This window comes from Lepidothrix coronata, unplaced genomic scaffold, assembly GCF_001604755.1.
Source record: "Lepidothrix coronata isolate B3197 unplaced genomic scaffold, Lepidothrix_coronata-1.0 Scaffold174, whole genome shotgun sequence".
Lineage (NCBI taxonomy): Eukaryota > Metazoa > Chordata > Aves > Passeriformes > Pipridae > Lepidothrix > Lepidothrix coronata.
In genome coordinates this window covers 13458-30412 of record NW_016690354.1, presented here as the reverse complement: position 1 = coordinate 30412, position 16955 = coordinate 13458, and the positions used below count along the sequence as shown (strand labels likewise).

General features: G+C 42.3%; 1 protein-coding gene across 2 annotated transcripts in view; it reads right to left on the bottom strand.

Annotated features, from left to right (window-relative positions):
* Positions 1 to 14701, bottom strand: part of INTS4 (integrator complex subunit 4) — a 32438-nt gene extending 17737 nt beyond the window's left edge. Inside the window, exons 1-12 of one of the 2 annotated variants that reach the window (XM_017830157.1) lie at positions 14594 to 14701; positions 13745 to 13939; positions 11308 to 11425; positions 10510 to 10616; positions 10103 to 10288; positions 8250 to 8300; positions 7506 to 7594; positions 7155 to 7275; positions 6579 to 6650; positions 5389 to 5563; positions 3019 to 3224; positions 655 to 797 (exon numbers count right to left, since the gene is read on the bottom strand). In XM_017830157.1, the coding sequence (XP_017685646.1) occupies positions 655 to 797; positions 3019 to 3224; positions 5389 to 5563; positions 6579 to 6650; positions 7155 to 7275; positions 7506 to 7594; positions 8250 to 8300; positions 10103 to 10288; positions 10510 to 10616; positions 11308 to 11425; positions 13745 to 13939; positions 14594 to 14647 (1517 nt within the window). In that variant the 5' untranslated portion in view covers positions 14648 to 14701. The remainder of the gene's footprint in view (positions 1 to 654; positions 798 to 3018; positions 3225 to 5388; positions 5564 to 6578; positions 6651 to 7154; positions 7276 to 7505; positions 7595 to 8249; positions 8301 to 10102; positions 10289 to 10509; positions 10617 to 11307; positions 11426 to 13744; positions 13940 to 14593) is intronic. The other variant, XM_017830158.1, reaches the window with a different exon arrangement.
* Between the last annotated feature and the right edge of the window lie 2254 nt (positions 14702 to 16955).

The following is a 16955-nucleotide window of genomic DNA, read 5'->3' as shown; positions in this document are numbered from 1 at the left end:
GTCCAAGCCTACTGTTTCTTCACAACTGACTATTTGCATTAATATTTGATAGGATCTAAGAAAACTGAAAGGACAAGCAGTAATAAAAATGGTTTATTTAAACTGTCCATGAAACACTTAACACCTGGAGTTATAGAACACAGAAAAAGCTTTTATACTAGATGGTAACGAATGAGTATTTTTTTCTTCAGAAATAGGGGAGTGAGGAGGTAAAACCCCCAATCCCCAAACTCCACCAAACTCCAAAACAATGTAAAAGTACACTGGAAATCAAAGCAGGTTAAAATAAGTGTTTCCAATAATACCTAGGAATTCCATCTCAAACCATGTGTCCCACACTAATGTTTTCTTTTTGCTTAGACAGAAAAATTCTCTCCGACAGCAGAATGCCATATGGCCAATCCATAATTGGCTTGTAATAGAGGGATATTTCCAGGAGCGGTCAGCAGTTCTGGATTCCCAGTACAAGTATCAACAAACAAAAACAACACACTTTCCACACCCATCATGAATATGTACATATTTATAGAATAACAGGATTCTATACCTGCAATGCCTGTTTTCTCCTTAGCAACCTCAGTATTTCCTAGCACCTCACTTTCTCAAAAGAATAGGAAAAAAAGTAGACACATAAGGACACTGAACACCACTCACTTCCATATGGATTCTCTGTCTGTAGGATACTTGGTCAGGTTTTTCAGCAGCTCCACCAGTGCAAGATGGATGCCTTCTTTAGTTGAAACATTGGTGCAACACAACAGTTCATGAAGTGCTTCCCGAATGTCCCTTGAAGAATCCTAAAATAAAAACCCAACCCAGACACTATTGAGTGCTGAGAGAGATATGCTTGCATAGCAAATGTTGCAGGGTCTCCTGGTCTCATCCCCCCACATTCTTCAATTACTGGAATGAATGGGAATGCTTCACTGCTGACTTTCTCAAGCAGAGCAAAAATCACTATTCAGTTTGGGTGATGTTGTACCCTTAGGAATAGAGAGTAACAGAAAAGGAAGCTGCAAAGGTAAGGTAACGCAGCAAAACAATCACCAAAGATTGTTTTATCGTCTTCAGAGAAGCCTTTAATTGTTCAACACAGGGAGCTCAATTCCACAAGCCTTTAAGCCAGTCACCAGCCTCCAGGGGCTGTGAGTAAGTGTTGAGGATATGTCAATGGCTGGACAGACTAGAATATTTTTAGGATTGCTGTGGCTGAACTCCACCTTAATTAATTACATTCCTTCAGCCAAGAACCATATTGACATTGCATATCCACGCATTGTACTTCCTTGCTATCAACATTTGCATGGTACTGCTGGACACAATGTGAAAATTTAATAGGATACAAGAACTGGATGCTTTTCAATGGTGGATTTTATTTTTTTTACATTATAATTTGCTAAGTATCAACAGCTCATTCATCACTGTCTTACACAAAAGAAGAAAGAGCAATCCTCTTGCAAAGGCTCTTAAATGATGGCCAACACACACAAATGATCAAAGGGGGAAAACCCAGAAGGGTTGCTCAGCCTCTCCTAGGTTGAAGACAGACTATGATCAAAGAGAAGACAATTTCTAGGAACTGGAATGAAATGACCATGGACATAAAATACTCCAGACCACTAATACAGCCCATTGGAAGGGAATTAGAGACAAATGAAGCAGAAGACCATGAAGGGACAGAGATGAGCACAGCTCAAGAAACTGAGATCAAGGACAACAGGGAAAGCAAAATCCAAAGTCTGGTCAGAAAGACAAGGAGTAGCTGGCAGAGTTATTCAGACAAAGTCAAAGCAGTGGGCTGAAAACAGAAGTTACCCCTGCACCAAACTGTTCCATATTTATACTATTTGAACAAATTTAGGCACCAAAGTCAATACCATTTTCCACATCCTTTATTTTGGTACTAGAAGATGGATTTTACAGAAAGTGAGCAAGCACCTTTCAGAATCAGACAAATCCATTAAAATGTTAATAATTCCCTTGACTTGATCTATCCTAATACCTGATAATAATTAAGACAATATACACCATAATACATGTAGAATTTATCATACATAATAAGTCAGCACAGAAGAACCCAGTCTAATCAGCACATTTTTATACCTTGATGCACATGTCCCCAGCTTAAACAAATGTAAATAACATAAAAATGTGAAGCACCTAAAGCTCATTGCTGTGTTTGCAAAATCAGATCATGTTCCACAGCATTTGTTACAGAATGATAAAATATGTTTAGTTAGTTTACTTCTTCCTGGGGCACAACTGAAAGAAGCCACTACTGCCCTGGACCAAGCAGACAGCATCTGAAGAGACAAACAGTGGATTTGCAGCACTGCCCAAACCTAGGACACTTCCCAAAAGAAGGAGAAACTTGCCTACCACATGCAGCAGATTCAAGAAAACATGCCTCAGAGGCTAGAGCTCAGCAAATAAATCAGGTCTGAGGGGAAGCAGTGTAACACACCACCATTTATACAGCCAAAATCTCTCTTTCTGGATCAACCTCATCAACCAGGAACAGCAGCTGACTCATACTGTTCCCTGAATCCTGGCTGAGCACAAACTAGGAGGATGCTGGTTGGGAAAACCCAAAATTACACTGGAGAGCACGCTAGCAAACTCTCTGAAACAGCCAGAAGAGAGATCTCTTGGTAAACAAAGGTGCAGCCAAAACAGCTGAGCAAAGGAAACAGAAAGAAAATGAAGTTGCACTCAACATGAAGTGGTGCAGAGTGCTGAATTACAACACAAGACTGAAGGAACCACATGTGAGGCAACAGCACAGTAATCAAGGGAAGAGTTTTTATCTAAAATTCATCTAATTCACAAGTATTCTGTTGTCCTGGGGATTACAAGTTACTAGAGTTTAGGAGCTGTTGGGATTGTTCAAAGAAGAGCAAAAAAACCCCCCAAAAAAGGTGGGTTTGCTCTCGGAGGAAGGGACTGATTAGGAGTACATATTTAAGCACCTCAGAGCAAGCAGGAATGCAATGTTTTCACTCCTCTAGAACTTCTTACCTCCAAGACAGCTAACACAGTATCCAGCTGGTCTTCCCGCAGTGTGATATTGTGGGAAATTTTTCTCATTGTGTGTATTGACTGCAATCTCACCTCCTCGATTTCATCGTTAAACATGTCAACCAGAAAATCCAGGCATTTCTCCGCAAAAGAAGGTGAGGACTGAGCCAACATACAGAGGGCTTCCACCGCAGCAATTCGAACCTCTATTAAATGAGAAGGAGGGAATTAATTGTAAATTAATTAAAACTGTCCTGTTTAAAAGGCCATACACCCAACAGCCAGGTCTTCTATTATTCAAGGATTAGGCTAAGGACAAGAGATCTTAAAGAAAAGCTGAGGACAATGGAGCCTAAGCAGGGACCCATGATATTGGGGACCTTTTCACAGGCAAGTCTTCAAATCGAAAGTCTCAGCTCTAATACAGCCTGTGCTGCTGTTGTAAGCATCTGCAACAGGGACCTGCAGGTGAAAAATAGGTCTCCGACCCAGCAATAAATATTACGTATCTCACAGTGTGTTTTGCAAGTGTAGCATTAACCCCGGTATCTTAAGCAAACTCATTTAGTTAATTAAACTCTGGTTGGTTTATTCTTCCTGACATTTTAATTGCTTGGAGCTTTCACTGCACTTTTAACTTGCTATGTAGCACTTTATGAATTGCTGAAAAGCCCCAGAGAATCAACATTTTGGCAGTGAACAGAATGAAATTCCTCTGCTTCGTGACTTCAGATTCCTCAAAAGAAAGGAAAAAGGTGTCACCTAATAAAATTACTCAAATTTAAGTAAAAAAAGCATCAGAAAGCGTCCAGAGTATATTTATGCTGTAAAACATTGAAGGAATTTGAAGAATACCCAAATATAACAAGCTTAAGCAGATATGAGATTCTCTTTCCTACAGCCATCCTCCTTAGCTTCCATAACATTTATGTGTGGGATCATAAAAATGATAATTAATCTGATGTCTTAAAATGTTGTTTTAAAAATAGTTCTATTTTTAAATCAAATCAGCTCATCTTGACAACATTTACTTAAAACTCTTAGGCCTATTGTTCTTAAAGAACATGTTTGACTCCTCAAGATTCTGATTAAGCAAAAAAATGCACATGCAGCAAGACCCCTGCTTACTCAGGAACAAAGCTTTTGTCACAACTACGAGTCTCCGTGGGCATTAGGACCAAGGTATTAAGAGAAGAGAAACATTTTGCCAATATTGCTCTCATAAGCTGACATACTAATTCAGATTTAAGTTACAACATGGAATTCAAGAAATGAAGTAGCATTGCAAGTCAAGGAGAGTTCAGCAGTATTTAAAAATGCTGCAGTGGAGGGAGATATCTACATTATTCAAAGATCTGTGTATAGTCCACATCTGTCCATTTTTATCCATGTCCCTCAACAGCACCATACTGCCACAAGACCTATGGCATAAGAAACTGGAGAATGTTTCAAAGGTCAGTGGACTGAACTGGTGAAAGTTTTTTCACTGTTAGTCAGGAAAAAACAAAGCTGCACTTTCAAGCTTTAGTTCAGCAATTAAGAAAACATGCTTTTATTTGTAGGAGTCATGGAACAATAAACCAACGTTTACAACACAATATACAGCAATATTTTTATTATGGTGGTTTTGTACTTTCTAATTTAACCTCATCCTTCCAGTAACATTAAAGGCAAATTCAGGAATAACAATTAGAGCTTCAAGTTTTCATGGTTCTATGCAAATACCAGTCACAGTCAATAGCCTTAAGAAATATAAAACTTCATCTATGGGAAACTTGAGCTGAGAGACTCAGACTTTCCTGAGGCCATCAGCCTGGTCAATGCCACAGCCAAATCTAGAAGCTCAAGAACGACTGTGTTCCAGTTTGACACTCACAATTCATTCTCTTTAAAATAACAGATATAACCTACTGGAAAGAGACTATGGCCTTCAAGTCCATCATAGGAAGACAATAGGAGACCAGTACAACAGCCCTATGGAACAGGTAAATGTGACCTCAAGACATAGGCATTTCTATTACAAAAAACCCTACCAATAACATGGTAGGGTTTGAAATGTAAGCAAGATCTCACCTGAAATTTAAGTACCTGAAAACATACAGATCCAGCCCCTGATTTTTAATAATGCATTCTAGTGAGCCAAGAGAAAACCTTTTATAGCACCAGAGACTAAAAGAAGCCTAGCCTGTTAAACCTCTGACAAAATGAAACCTGTCTATTAGTTCATTATCCTGAAGTCCACAATTTGCTAAAAAACCTGGACACGATGGTCAAGTGATCTATTTTGACCAAAAAAACCCCCAACTAAAACCCGAAGCTTATTAGCCAGCACAGTCTCCTTTAGCTATTCCATAGTAAGTTAACACATACCGTACATCTCATCCTCCAGGCCATGAACAAAAGCCCCACAAGCTCCTGACTCAATCAAGTTCACAGCACCTGTATCGATTTCTTCTTTGGGAGCATCATCTCCCCACTTTCTGCCACTTGAAAACTCGCCAGAGCTGTAGAGTTCCTTGGCTCGTTCATGCGCAGTGCGCTTCCTCTGTCCAAACAAGTTTTTCAGTTACAACCATGTAAACTTTAAAAGATGACCAAACAAAATATTAAATGGCTTTACTGGATCTGAAAAATCGAGGTAGCTGGATAGATGCAGACATAGAAAGACATGCAAATGCTAAGATAAGCAAGCAGTACTTTCTCTTCTATGACTATTTCTAATTGCCAGTAACTCTTGGTACTTTTGATGTTGGAAAAGGATAATAATGAATATATTTTAATCAACATATTCTTAGACATCCATTGTAAAAACAGCCAAATTGGGTCAGAACAAATGTTCATCTAGTTAAGAAGCCAATAACTGATCTGCAAAAATGCTATCACTTTGCAGTTCAACTTGTTAAACTGCAATTAAATACTTTAATGACTATCAGTGCTATCCAGAGTTCAGCAATGTGTAAAATGGGATATTCATTCAGCATGCTTGCTAGTTCATCTCCTTCCCCCAACACTGTAAATAAAGCTGTGCAGCACTTTTTTTAACAGCCTTTAAAAAGCAGCCCACCAAAACTAGCAACTCTAGCTTCACCATTCTTTAGCAGACAGAAAAAATAATAACCTCAAGCATGTTGCTTAAGGAAGGAGCTTTACTAAAAAATTTGCTCATAGGGCTCAGTAGCCTTTAGCTACTCATGTCTCTTGAAATATCCAGGTCTAGTGGTCAGATCTTGCAGAAGGTTTCCTCAGCTTGCTCCTAAAACTAGGATACGGTCTTTCCATACGCAATAAAGAAAGCTTTTAGCCCAAAGACTATCACAAAACCACAAACGTTTCCCTTTCAGCTGTTGCAAAACCTGGATAGCCTAGAGCTGTTTATTACATGCTATACTAATGAAATCTAAAACTAGCAATTGCTTCACTGACTTTAAAAGAAAACCTGTCACCATCAATTAACTCTCAGCAGCCCTGAGGCAAGGACAAGGTAAACAAATACACTCAACATTAACATTCCTCTTGTGCAATTTTAGTACCTACAGACAGAAAAACAAACATTTACATACCCTCAGATCTGACATGAGCTTCTTGTCAAGGGTCTGCTCTAAGAAATGGGAGCTAACTTGTTGCATAGAACCCTTCAGAAAAAAAAAAAAAATTAAAAGAAGAAACAGGATCATTCTAAATTGCACCATTTAATTTCCTGACTTATCCCAACACAGCATCCAATCTTACCCATTCATTCCAACAGTTTTCTGCAATGCCTGACACTACTATACATCAGAGTCTAAAGAACTGTACTTAAAACAATCAGAACATCACCTTTGCCTACTGAGGTTAATATGGCTTTTCTTGAGTTCAGTTGGTTTACATGTCCTGTGGTGGAGAAGTAGGGGCAGGGAATTATGACACATGCTTGTTTTTTTCTTTGATACTCAACCATCTACCCTCAAGGAAAGAATCACTGTCTAGTTCAGCTGAGAAACTTTTGGGTTTCCTCAACCTCTCTCATTTCTTTCATCTCCAGAAATTTACCTATACAGTTTTTAAACATCCTCCCATTTCTTTTCAAATATATACGAAAAGTAAAGCAAGTTAAAGAGGAACTACTCTCAGCTAGTGAGGAAAAGAATGCAACTTACCAATAACTTAGCAGCTTGTACTCTAACAACCCAGGAACCATCACTAACCATGTGACAAATTTTTCCAAAGGCATCATCAACCAAGCGAATTTCTTCATTAGAAGAAGGAATTGGGACAATGCTAACAGAGAGAAACAAAAACCAGTTTGTTCATTGTATTCCATACCAGATGGCCTAATTCTTATGGATATACAACAAATACCAGGAAGCAAAACTTCACTCTTATCAGGCATCAGCAATTTGTTCAAATCAGCTTCCTAACAGCTACTCCTCAGACTAACTAGCACAAAACTCTCAGGATTAGGGTGATTACTTTGCCAATACTTTGAGTACTTTGCATGCAGTACATACCTTTCAGGGTAAAGTTGACTGAGGACCCAAATTAGCTGAACTGCTGCACTACGCACTTGCTCATAATCATCTGCCAACAGCTTGCAGGCCTGAAAGAAGAGTCACAGTCCAGTACACCTGAAACGTCTCCACCTGAGCTTTCATTCACTTCCCACAGTCCAGTCAGCACCCTTACCATGAACCACTAAAGACAGATTAAAAATCAGGATGAATTCAATCTTCCCTTCTACTCCCTAGTATTTCTAAGTTCGATCAGGCAGATTAGTACTAATAAAGTCAATCAGGCACATGCTGGAGAACTCCTGAATTGCCTGTACTGTGCAGGGAGGATTAAATGTCAGTCTGTAACAGAACTAATTTGATACAGGCTGCAGCTGCACAGCCTTACTGACATAACAAATATAGGCTTCATGGGTACTCTCCAATGAACAAGGGTTTAAGACTTCAAGACTGTTTAAGACTTCAAGACTATTACTGTCAAATGACAGTAATGATTACATCATGCCTTGCCCTTCCCATGATTATCTCCCCAAAGTATATAGTGCTTTAGTGCATTTAAGCACAATGGATGCAAAACAGACTTTTATTTTCACTGTCATAGGAAAAGGAGTATCAGCAACCTAAGTGCAAAATAATCCTCCTCTGCTCAGTGCCCTCCTCCTCTCAAAGCACACTGTCACAGAACTGAAAAACAAAGACATGCAAACAAGCACAAAACAAATACAAAGTAATACAAGGTTTTACCTGACTGTAAATAGCCTGCTGTAGTTTTAATCCCCTTTCATGAAGCTGCAGCTACGGGGGGAAAAAAAAGCCATAAGAAAGTATAACTATAAGTTTAAGTGACAAAGACCAAATTTCCGCCACTGTTTTTTCTGCTTTGAGTAAACTTAGCTGCTTGCATTTCTTGATTGCTGCTATAATTAAACTATGGCATTATCAGGAGTACTATTTTACATAATATCCTTGACTTCAGTATAATTTTTTCAACTTCAGAGCCATTCATACTTTGATTAGGAAAATACAATTTATCTAAACACACTGTCTGTCCATTCTCTCAACCGTCAAAAAATTGTTTAGTGTTAGTTAGCCATATTCAACAACTAAAACAGAGGTAGGAATCCTCAAAATAATTAGTTTATTCCCATTCCTGAAACATGGATCCAACAGTAGCATTGTCAAAGGTTTTCATGCCTTGTAAATCTTTCAATTACCAAACCAGAGGAACAGCAAAAAACGTCCTACTAAACATTGCTTCTCTCTGGAATAAGGCAGTATCATGAATCTGACTTATAAACAAAGGGATAATATTTGGTTGAACACAGTCAATAAGGAACATTTTCATCTCTATATCCACTTCTTCAAAGTACAACACAAAATTTAAAAAAAAACCCACACACAGTAGCAAGGGAAACTACGATCAAGAATCCTAGAAGTAGTTAGTGACCCTGCATTCACTCAGGATGTTCCATGCTTCAGACAACAGAAAGTCAGTTTTCCCTGTGCTATGATTATAAATTCAAGGTCATAAATCTTGCTATGGACCTGATTGAACACTATCATAAAAGTCATGCAAATTACTTTAAAAAAATTGTACTGACAAAAATTGGAGGTTTATATTGGGTATTAGGAAAAATTTCTTCACAGAAAGGGTTGACAACCACTGGAAGAGGCTGCCCTGGCCAGCAGCGGAGTCGCCAACCCCAAAGGGATTTCAAAGACATGCAGATGTGGCTTTTAGGGACGTGGTTTAGTGGTGGACTTTGCAGTGCTGCATTAAGGGTTGCACTCAATGATCTCAGAGGTCTTTTCTAATCTAAAAGATTCTATGATTCTGTGAAGAGTAAGTGTAACCTCCAGCAGAGGGAGATCCCACACAGGTTAAAGTGCAATCTGATCTCTTCAAATAGATCCTTCTTCCTTCTTTGGAGTTTAATATCATTAATTCAAATACCCTTGTTGACCATCACTTTAGGTGGGATATTGTTATAAGCTTTAAGGAAGTTGCTTTATAGAGCAACTTCTGTATGCCCACACATTCACAGGCAACTTGTGTTAAGCAACATTTTCAAATGCATGGTCTTAGCTTGCATTTCTGCAAAGCTAAAAACTTCTGAAGGGTCCCCACACAAAACAACAGTAAACCTCACGAACAGTTAGAGAACACTGATGAATGTGACCACAGGGCAAAATGTAAATGTTGTTTTAAAACAACAAACCGAAATTCTTTCTGGACTTATCACACAGGTTTCTTGTCATAACCAGCATGTTGGAGCACTAGTGGCTTATCGTAGTTCTGGAAATCAATGCTAAATCAAGAAATACAGATTTATCACTAAAAGAAAGAGCCTACATACACTCAAAGAGTCAACAAATAGAAAAGTTATTATGAATCACTCAAATGCTCTTTGAGATCTTGTATCACTCTCGCATTTTGAGATCTAGTTTATTTTTCCAGGTAATTTTGATACACTCAATGGACTTTTACTAAGTTAATTAAATAATCTCTAACCCAGACCTCTGGATTAGCTTGCATCCCCCACCAGCTTCCTTATACAACTCCAAACTGTTTCTTCCACTGTACCAGCAACACTTACCATGGCTTTTATAGCTGCAGTCCTAACACGAGGGTCCTGGTCATTAAAATGATCTCCTATTATCTTCTGGACATCTTTGGCAGCCTGGCTTTCAGCTTCTTTTGCAACGCCTTTTTCCACTGGTCCAAGACAGCCAATTAACTGAAGACACTTATTTCTTACACCATGAGAAGAATCTGTCAGATGCTGTGGAAAAAAAGCAAAGAGCAGATGTAACTGGATTCTTATTGTTCTCTCACCCCTCTGAAACAATTTATCACACTAAGTTCCCCAGCAGTCAAAAAATGTAAAAAAAAGCAGTTACTGCAACAGTTGGTTGAGAAAAATGAGAACAATTTAAATACTGACTACTTTTCTTTTTTTCTTGAGGCAGTTTTTCTTGGAGGCCACAAGAAAAGCCTGCTTACCTTGCAGGCTACCTCTACCAGCCTCATCCTGATAGATGGATTCTCAGGGAGTTTTGTGCCGATCACTAACAGGGTGTCTAGCAGCTGAGCAAGGACTTGGTGAGACTCTGCAAAACAAAACAGTGAAATGCTAAATACCACTTTACTGAGCTCCTACCAGCTACAGGATCACAGACTGACCCAGGTTGGAAGGTCATCCTGAAACGTTCTCCTTTCAAGACCTGGACAAGCCCAGCTCCCTCAGCTCTTCTTGCACATCACATACTCCAGTCTTCAACCACCTTGGCGGTTCTGCTGAACTCCCTCAACTTTATCAACGCTAATCTGGCACCGAGAAGCCCAAAAGTGGATACAATATTGCAGATGTGGCCTAACCAGTGCTGAGCTAAAAGGAATAATCCTCTCCCTTGACCTGCTGGCTACAGTCATGTTGATACAACCTGATGAGCTGGCCTGCAGCATGGTACCAAAAAAACTCCTCTTCAAACAGGATTCCTCTTCAAACAAGACAGTCCCGTAGAAAGGAGAACTTCAGAAGCAACAGCTCTCACATAGAGATGCAAAAGCAAACTTTGCATTCCCTTAGAACAAAGATATACAGCAGCCAGTTCTAAGGAACATTTTTCTTCTCCTCAGAACATGTACTTGTCTGTTATCATTCCCAAAAGCAGAAAATAAATACCCTGAGCAGCAATTTCATATCATACACCTCAGATGTAAGGCCTTGCCACTGTCCCAAATGCTTTGACAGCACGATTCTGCCCTGACCTCAAGCACCACCTGAAAAGGGAGACTTACTCTCATTTTGAAGTGTGTTGATGGCATCATCCATAATGCAGTCTGGGGAAAATCCTGCAGTTTTAGACAACAAGCCCAGCAAGGATGCAATCTTCAATCTTACTGAGGCATCATTCTCCTGGAAGGAAACAACACATACCCTTATTCATTTTACATGTTTGAAGAACATACAACGCTACACAAGGGCAGAACCAACACATAATTCAGCACGAAGGTCTCAATCTTACTGTCAGACTACTTCCTCCTCCCTATGTCCACAGCACACCTCACAGAAAATTAACCATGCCAGAATGTTTGCATGGCACCTTTCAGTACATTTCAAAATTATTCTTTTACTCATAATTCCTCAAAATTACCTTCATACTGTTTGAAAACTTAAAGTTTTCTTAAATTAAAGGGTTGTCAAACATGACACCCATGGGAGTAGCTCCTTTCTCAACTGACCTGAGAAGCATTTTCTCTTTTCAGGGTCAAAGTTATGTGCTTGATTAAAAAGTACTGCCATCAGACTGCTCACATCAGTGGTAGGATTTGTGGATTTCCACGAATGTGGAATGTGGGGCTATTTACACATCTGGTGTTTGTTCTCCATTATGTTCTTTTCATTAAAGGACAAGCCCCTTCATGAGTACAAATGAAATCAGTGATTTAGGAAAGGCATTTATAAAGACACTTTTAATAGCCTTACAAATAATGTCTGCAGTGTTATAATCAAGTGAGGTGGTTTGAAGCTGGCTCCCTGCCAAGTCTCCAAACCTCACCACAAGAGCTCCCCCCCCAAAACCAAGGCAGAAGAGAAAAAAAAACCAAGAGAACCCAAACAAGAGAGAGACAGCTAAAACAATATATATAAATATATTTACACTTATATTACATTTATATACAATTGAAATATATGTACAATATCAAAAGGAAAAGGGAAAGGGAAGGGGGAAGGAAAAAAAAGAACAAAACCAAAATAAAATAAACACGATCAATAGCCCGAGATCTAGCAACTGAAGGAATTAGCAAAAGAATATCTTACTACTCTCCTTGGGACAACAGAAAGTCACGCTGGAACGACCGCTGGCAACCTCCGCCTCCCAAGGTCGGCCAGGCCTTACCAGGCCTCACTCCCCAACCCAACAGACTCAACAGCAGGGAAACCTGCACCTCCAAAGCCGCTGGAAGGAAAGAGGGGTAAAGGCCTCTCCTCCTTTTTTCTTATACCCTGGCTTACGTAAAAACCGTAGGGAATACCGGGTAAATCTGGGCACTTCCTTGGTTACAAACTGGTCACCAAGGAAGGCCCAGACTAAACTACCACACTGAGTTATAAGCAGCCCTCCACTCCAGTGGACAATTTTTCCTCCTACTGGCTCATGGGCAGGAAATCAGTGAAAGCTCTCCTTTTACTTTGCAGGTTTGATCACTGTCTCCACAACCAAAACACTGGTAAGTGAAGGTACCTCAAACCCTTCATCGCAATCACCCTCAGAAATCAGGAAAGGACTTTCAGGATCACCTCAGGCCACTGTTTGAAGACACACCATCACTTACAGCAACACCAGTTCACAATATACTATCCCCCACCTTTCCCCCCGACACCACTTGAAAAGTTTTTCATTTTATCATCTATTACCCATGGACTGGAGCACCTCTCCTACAAGTAAAGACTGAGAGAATTGGGATTGTTCAGCCTGGAAGAGACAATTTAGGGGTGACCTAATCATGGCCTTGCAGTACCTGAAGGGAGCCTAAAGGAAAGATGGAGAAAGACTTTTCACAAGGGCATGGAGTGACAGGACAAAGGGGAATGGATTTAAATGTAAAGAGAGTAGGTTTAGACCAGATATTAGGAGGAGGTTCTTTGCTGTGAGGGTGATGAGACACTGGAACAGGTTGCCAGGAGAAGCTGTGAATGCCCCATCCCTGGAAGTGTTCAAGGCCAGGCTGGATGGGGCTCTGAGCAACCTGGTCTAGCGGAAGGTGTCCCTGCCCATGGCAGGGGATTGGAACTGGATGATCTTTAAGGTCCTTTTAACCCAAGCCATTCCATGATTCTAAAAGTGTCCCTTTTCACAGCAGAAGCAATAACTAAAATGTTTTCAGCTAGAGGGAATTAGGAGCATGGGAAAGAAACATCAGTCAGGAAGGATTCAGATAAAGCTGAAACAGCTCTGGACAGGCTCCCTGGAAAACTTGACATGTCTTTTGTCCTTTGTCAAGTTATGACTAACCACACAGGCCATGGTCTGGGATAACATTGCCATATCCTTGTCATCAGAAATCACTTGGGTAAGGTGCTGCAGTTGCTCAGTCTCCTCACACAGGGCACCCAACAGCCCAGCTGGTAACTCAGTCAGCAATACAGGAGCCTGAGATTCCCCGTTCCACATCCCACACCAAGACAAGAAGACCAGAAGAAGCAAGCATGCTTGGCTCCCAGTTTCACCACCTTGTAATAATGCTCCAGCAGGATCCTGACAACCCCTTCCACGCTCTCCACTTCCACAGGCTTCCTGGCAAACTGGAGCAGGTACTGCAGGGCATCTGCAGGCGAGGTGGCTTTGCACAGGTCAACATGGAGTGCTGCCGATTTGCTGGGCTTGGTCAGACGCAGCTTCTTGGTGGATAGGTCCTCGTGCTGCTGCTGTGCACACAGGGACACGGCTCAGAAACAGCAAATCCTGACCCACTCCTGCCCAGACTGAATACGGGGAAGCCTGAGGAAGCTCCCATGTCCCATGGCAGTCACTGGCCTCTCCCTCATCTGTCTCAGGAAGGAACCTCAGACCTCTGCTCAGACCCCTGCGGCTGCTCCTGTCCTGCCCGGGTACCCCCATCCCTGGGACACATGGCCTCTCCCCACCCCAGCCTGGGACAAACCCTTCTGCTTCCAACACCAGACAACCAACCCAGGGCAAACACGATTTATCCTCTGCCCACCGGCCTGGAGCAGCCCAGGAACTCGCTGTAGTTCCTTCCCCAGGCCCAGGCTGGGGGGAGCCGCGTCTCTCCCGCAGCAGTCGCGCCCCTCCCCAGTTCGCTCCTAAAGGGAGCACCGTCCCCTTCCCGCAGCCCCCTCCCCTCCAGGCAGCTCTAGCCTCCCTAAACTCGGAGCCGCCTCGCCCCGCTCCTCCCCAGCCCCACTCGGAACACCCCCCTACGAGGCACAGCGGGCGGGCGGCGCTCCCAGGCTTGGCCCCGGGCTGAGCCGGCGGGTTCCCCCGCAGCTCCGCATCACCCGCCGGCACCTCCCGCCGCATGGAAGAGCTCGGAGCCGGCCTGGCCCGTCTAGACCCACCTGGACCACCTTGGTGAACTCCTCGTACACTCGCTTCTTCAGGTGCGCCGCCATGGCGCCGGACAGCGACCCGGAAGGGGAACCACAGAGCGGGCCGCGAGGCGCGCCCTCTCTTTCCGGCCGGAGGCCGCGCTCTATGGTCAGGCAGCCTCCTGTTGCCTTGGGAACGCGGGGCGGGCATGGCGCCCGCGGTCCGGCCAGCGTAGTCAGCGCCGCTGCCCGGGGAGTCAGCCCCCGCAGCTTTCCTCCAGAATACCCATTGTTTTCGCTAGTACTGGATTTTAGACCATATAAGGACCATATAACAATATAAATAAAAGTATAAAATATATATGTATCAGTGACGTGACTTGATGTTGCATTAGACACGCATGGAAGTGTGTGTGCCTTTAAACATGTCTCCTTGGAGGAGAGGGGAAGGAGGCCCTGGCACCGAGGAGCCGGCCGACAAACATCTGTCTAGTTAGATGACAGGAGACACTGGTAGCAGCTGTGTCTGTGACACCGTGTCACCAGAGGTAGCCAGAGATGGCCAAAGTTCGGTCACGTCCTTAGGACAAGAGGATTTGGGAAAGGGCTGAATCACAGAAATGCAGAATCAGTTAGGTTGGAAAAGACCTCTGAGATTATCAGTTCCAACCTATGACTGAACACCACCTTGTCAACTAAACCATGACGCTAAGTGCCATGTCCAGTCTTTCCTTAAACACCTCCAGGTTCAGTGACTCCACTACCTCCCTGGGCAGTCCTTTCCAATGGTTGATCACTCTTTCTGTGAGGAAATTCCTCCAATATCCAACCTAAACCTATCCTGGCGCAGCTTAAAACTGTCTCCTTTCATCCTCTTGTTTGATGGGTCCAAAGGAGGGCCAGGGAGGCAATCACAGGTCTGGAGAAACTGCCTTAGAGGGAAGATTGAAGGAGCTGTGTCTCTTCTCCCCAGGGGGACCTCAGCATAGTGTTCCCTGTATTTAAAGGGCATCCACAAAAATGTATGGCATCTCTCTCTTCACGAGGAGCAGTGTAGATGAGACAAGGGGCCACAGGGGCAAGTTGCACCAAGAGAATTTTCTTCTCCATATAAGAAATATTTTTTATACAGTGAGAACCATTATTCAGTGGAAGAACCTCCCCAGGGACATGGTGGAGTCCATATCACTGGGAGTTTTCGCTATATGACAGGACAGGGTGCTCAACAATCTCATTCAGGCTCCCTTTCCCAGCAGAGGCTCTACCAGATGATCCTTTGATGTCTCTTCAAGCCTATGCTGTTTTATTAGACCATCCTTGATGAAGCTATTAGAATCATAGAATCATTAAGGTTGGAAAAGACCTCTAAAGTAATCGAGTCCAACCATTAACGCAGCACTGTCAAGCCTACCAGTAAACCATTTCCCCAAGTGCCACATCCACACATATTCTGAACACTTCCAGGGATGGTGACTCCCATTTCCCTGGGCAGCCTGTTCCAATGCCTAACCACCCTTTCAGTGAATACATTTTTCCTGATTCTTCCTGGCACAACTTGAGGTAATTTCCTCTTTTCCTGACACTTGTCACTTGGGAGAACAGATCAACCCCCACCTGGCCACAACCTCCTTTCAGGGACTCGTAGAGAAGGAGAAAGTCCCCCCTGAGCCTCCTTGTCTCCAGACTAAGCATCTCCAGCTCCCTCATCCAGACCTCATCACATTTGTGCTCCAGCCCTTCCTCAGCTCCGTTGCCCTTTTCTGAGCACAATCCAGCACCTCAATGTCTGTCTTATCAAGAAAGACCCAAAACTGAACATAGGATTTGAGTATGTACAAATTAAAGTTTCTCATGGCAGCAGTCCTGTAGACTTAGGAGGTTGGTTGGTTTGATACTTTAGCTACCCTATAATCAGAAAGTTTCCTCCAAATATATAATTTTCATCTCCTGTGTTGTGACTTCAGCCAGTTTTCTGACCTTTGGTATGTACAAAGTGTAACAGATCTCTTTAAAGCAGCCTTTTGTTTACTGGGAGGCCCCCTCAATCTCTCTTCTTCTAACCACTTGGTTAGGATCAAAAGATCCAATTTTGTAATGTTTTTTGTCCTCTCAGACACTGACTGTGTCTGTTCTTACCAAGGTTAGGAATGTGAGAGGTCTCAGAGAGTCTCCTCACACATACAGCAGAACTGCCGTGCAGTCAGTGGCATGACTCATGACTGTCACTGTCAAGGAATCTGTGCTAGGATGAGCACATCTGAAACTCAGCTTAATTAGGAATGATTCAAATCCATTGCCATAAAGAAAAAATGTCAGGACTTTAGAACCTGTTAGTAAATAAAATAAATAAAAGCAAATAAAGCACTTCTGCATCACTCAAAAAGCTTTTAAA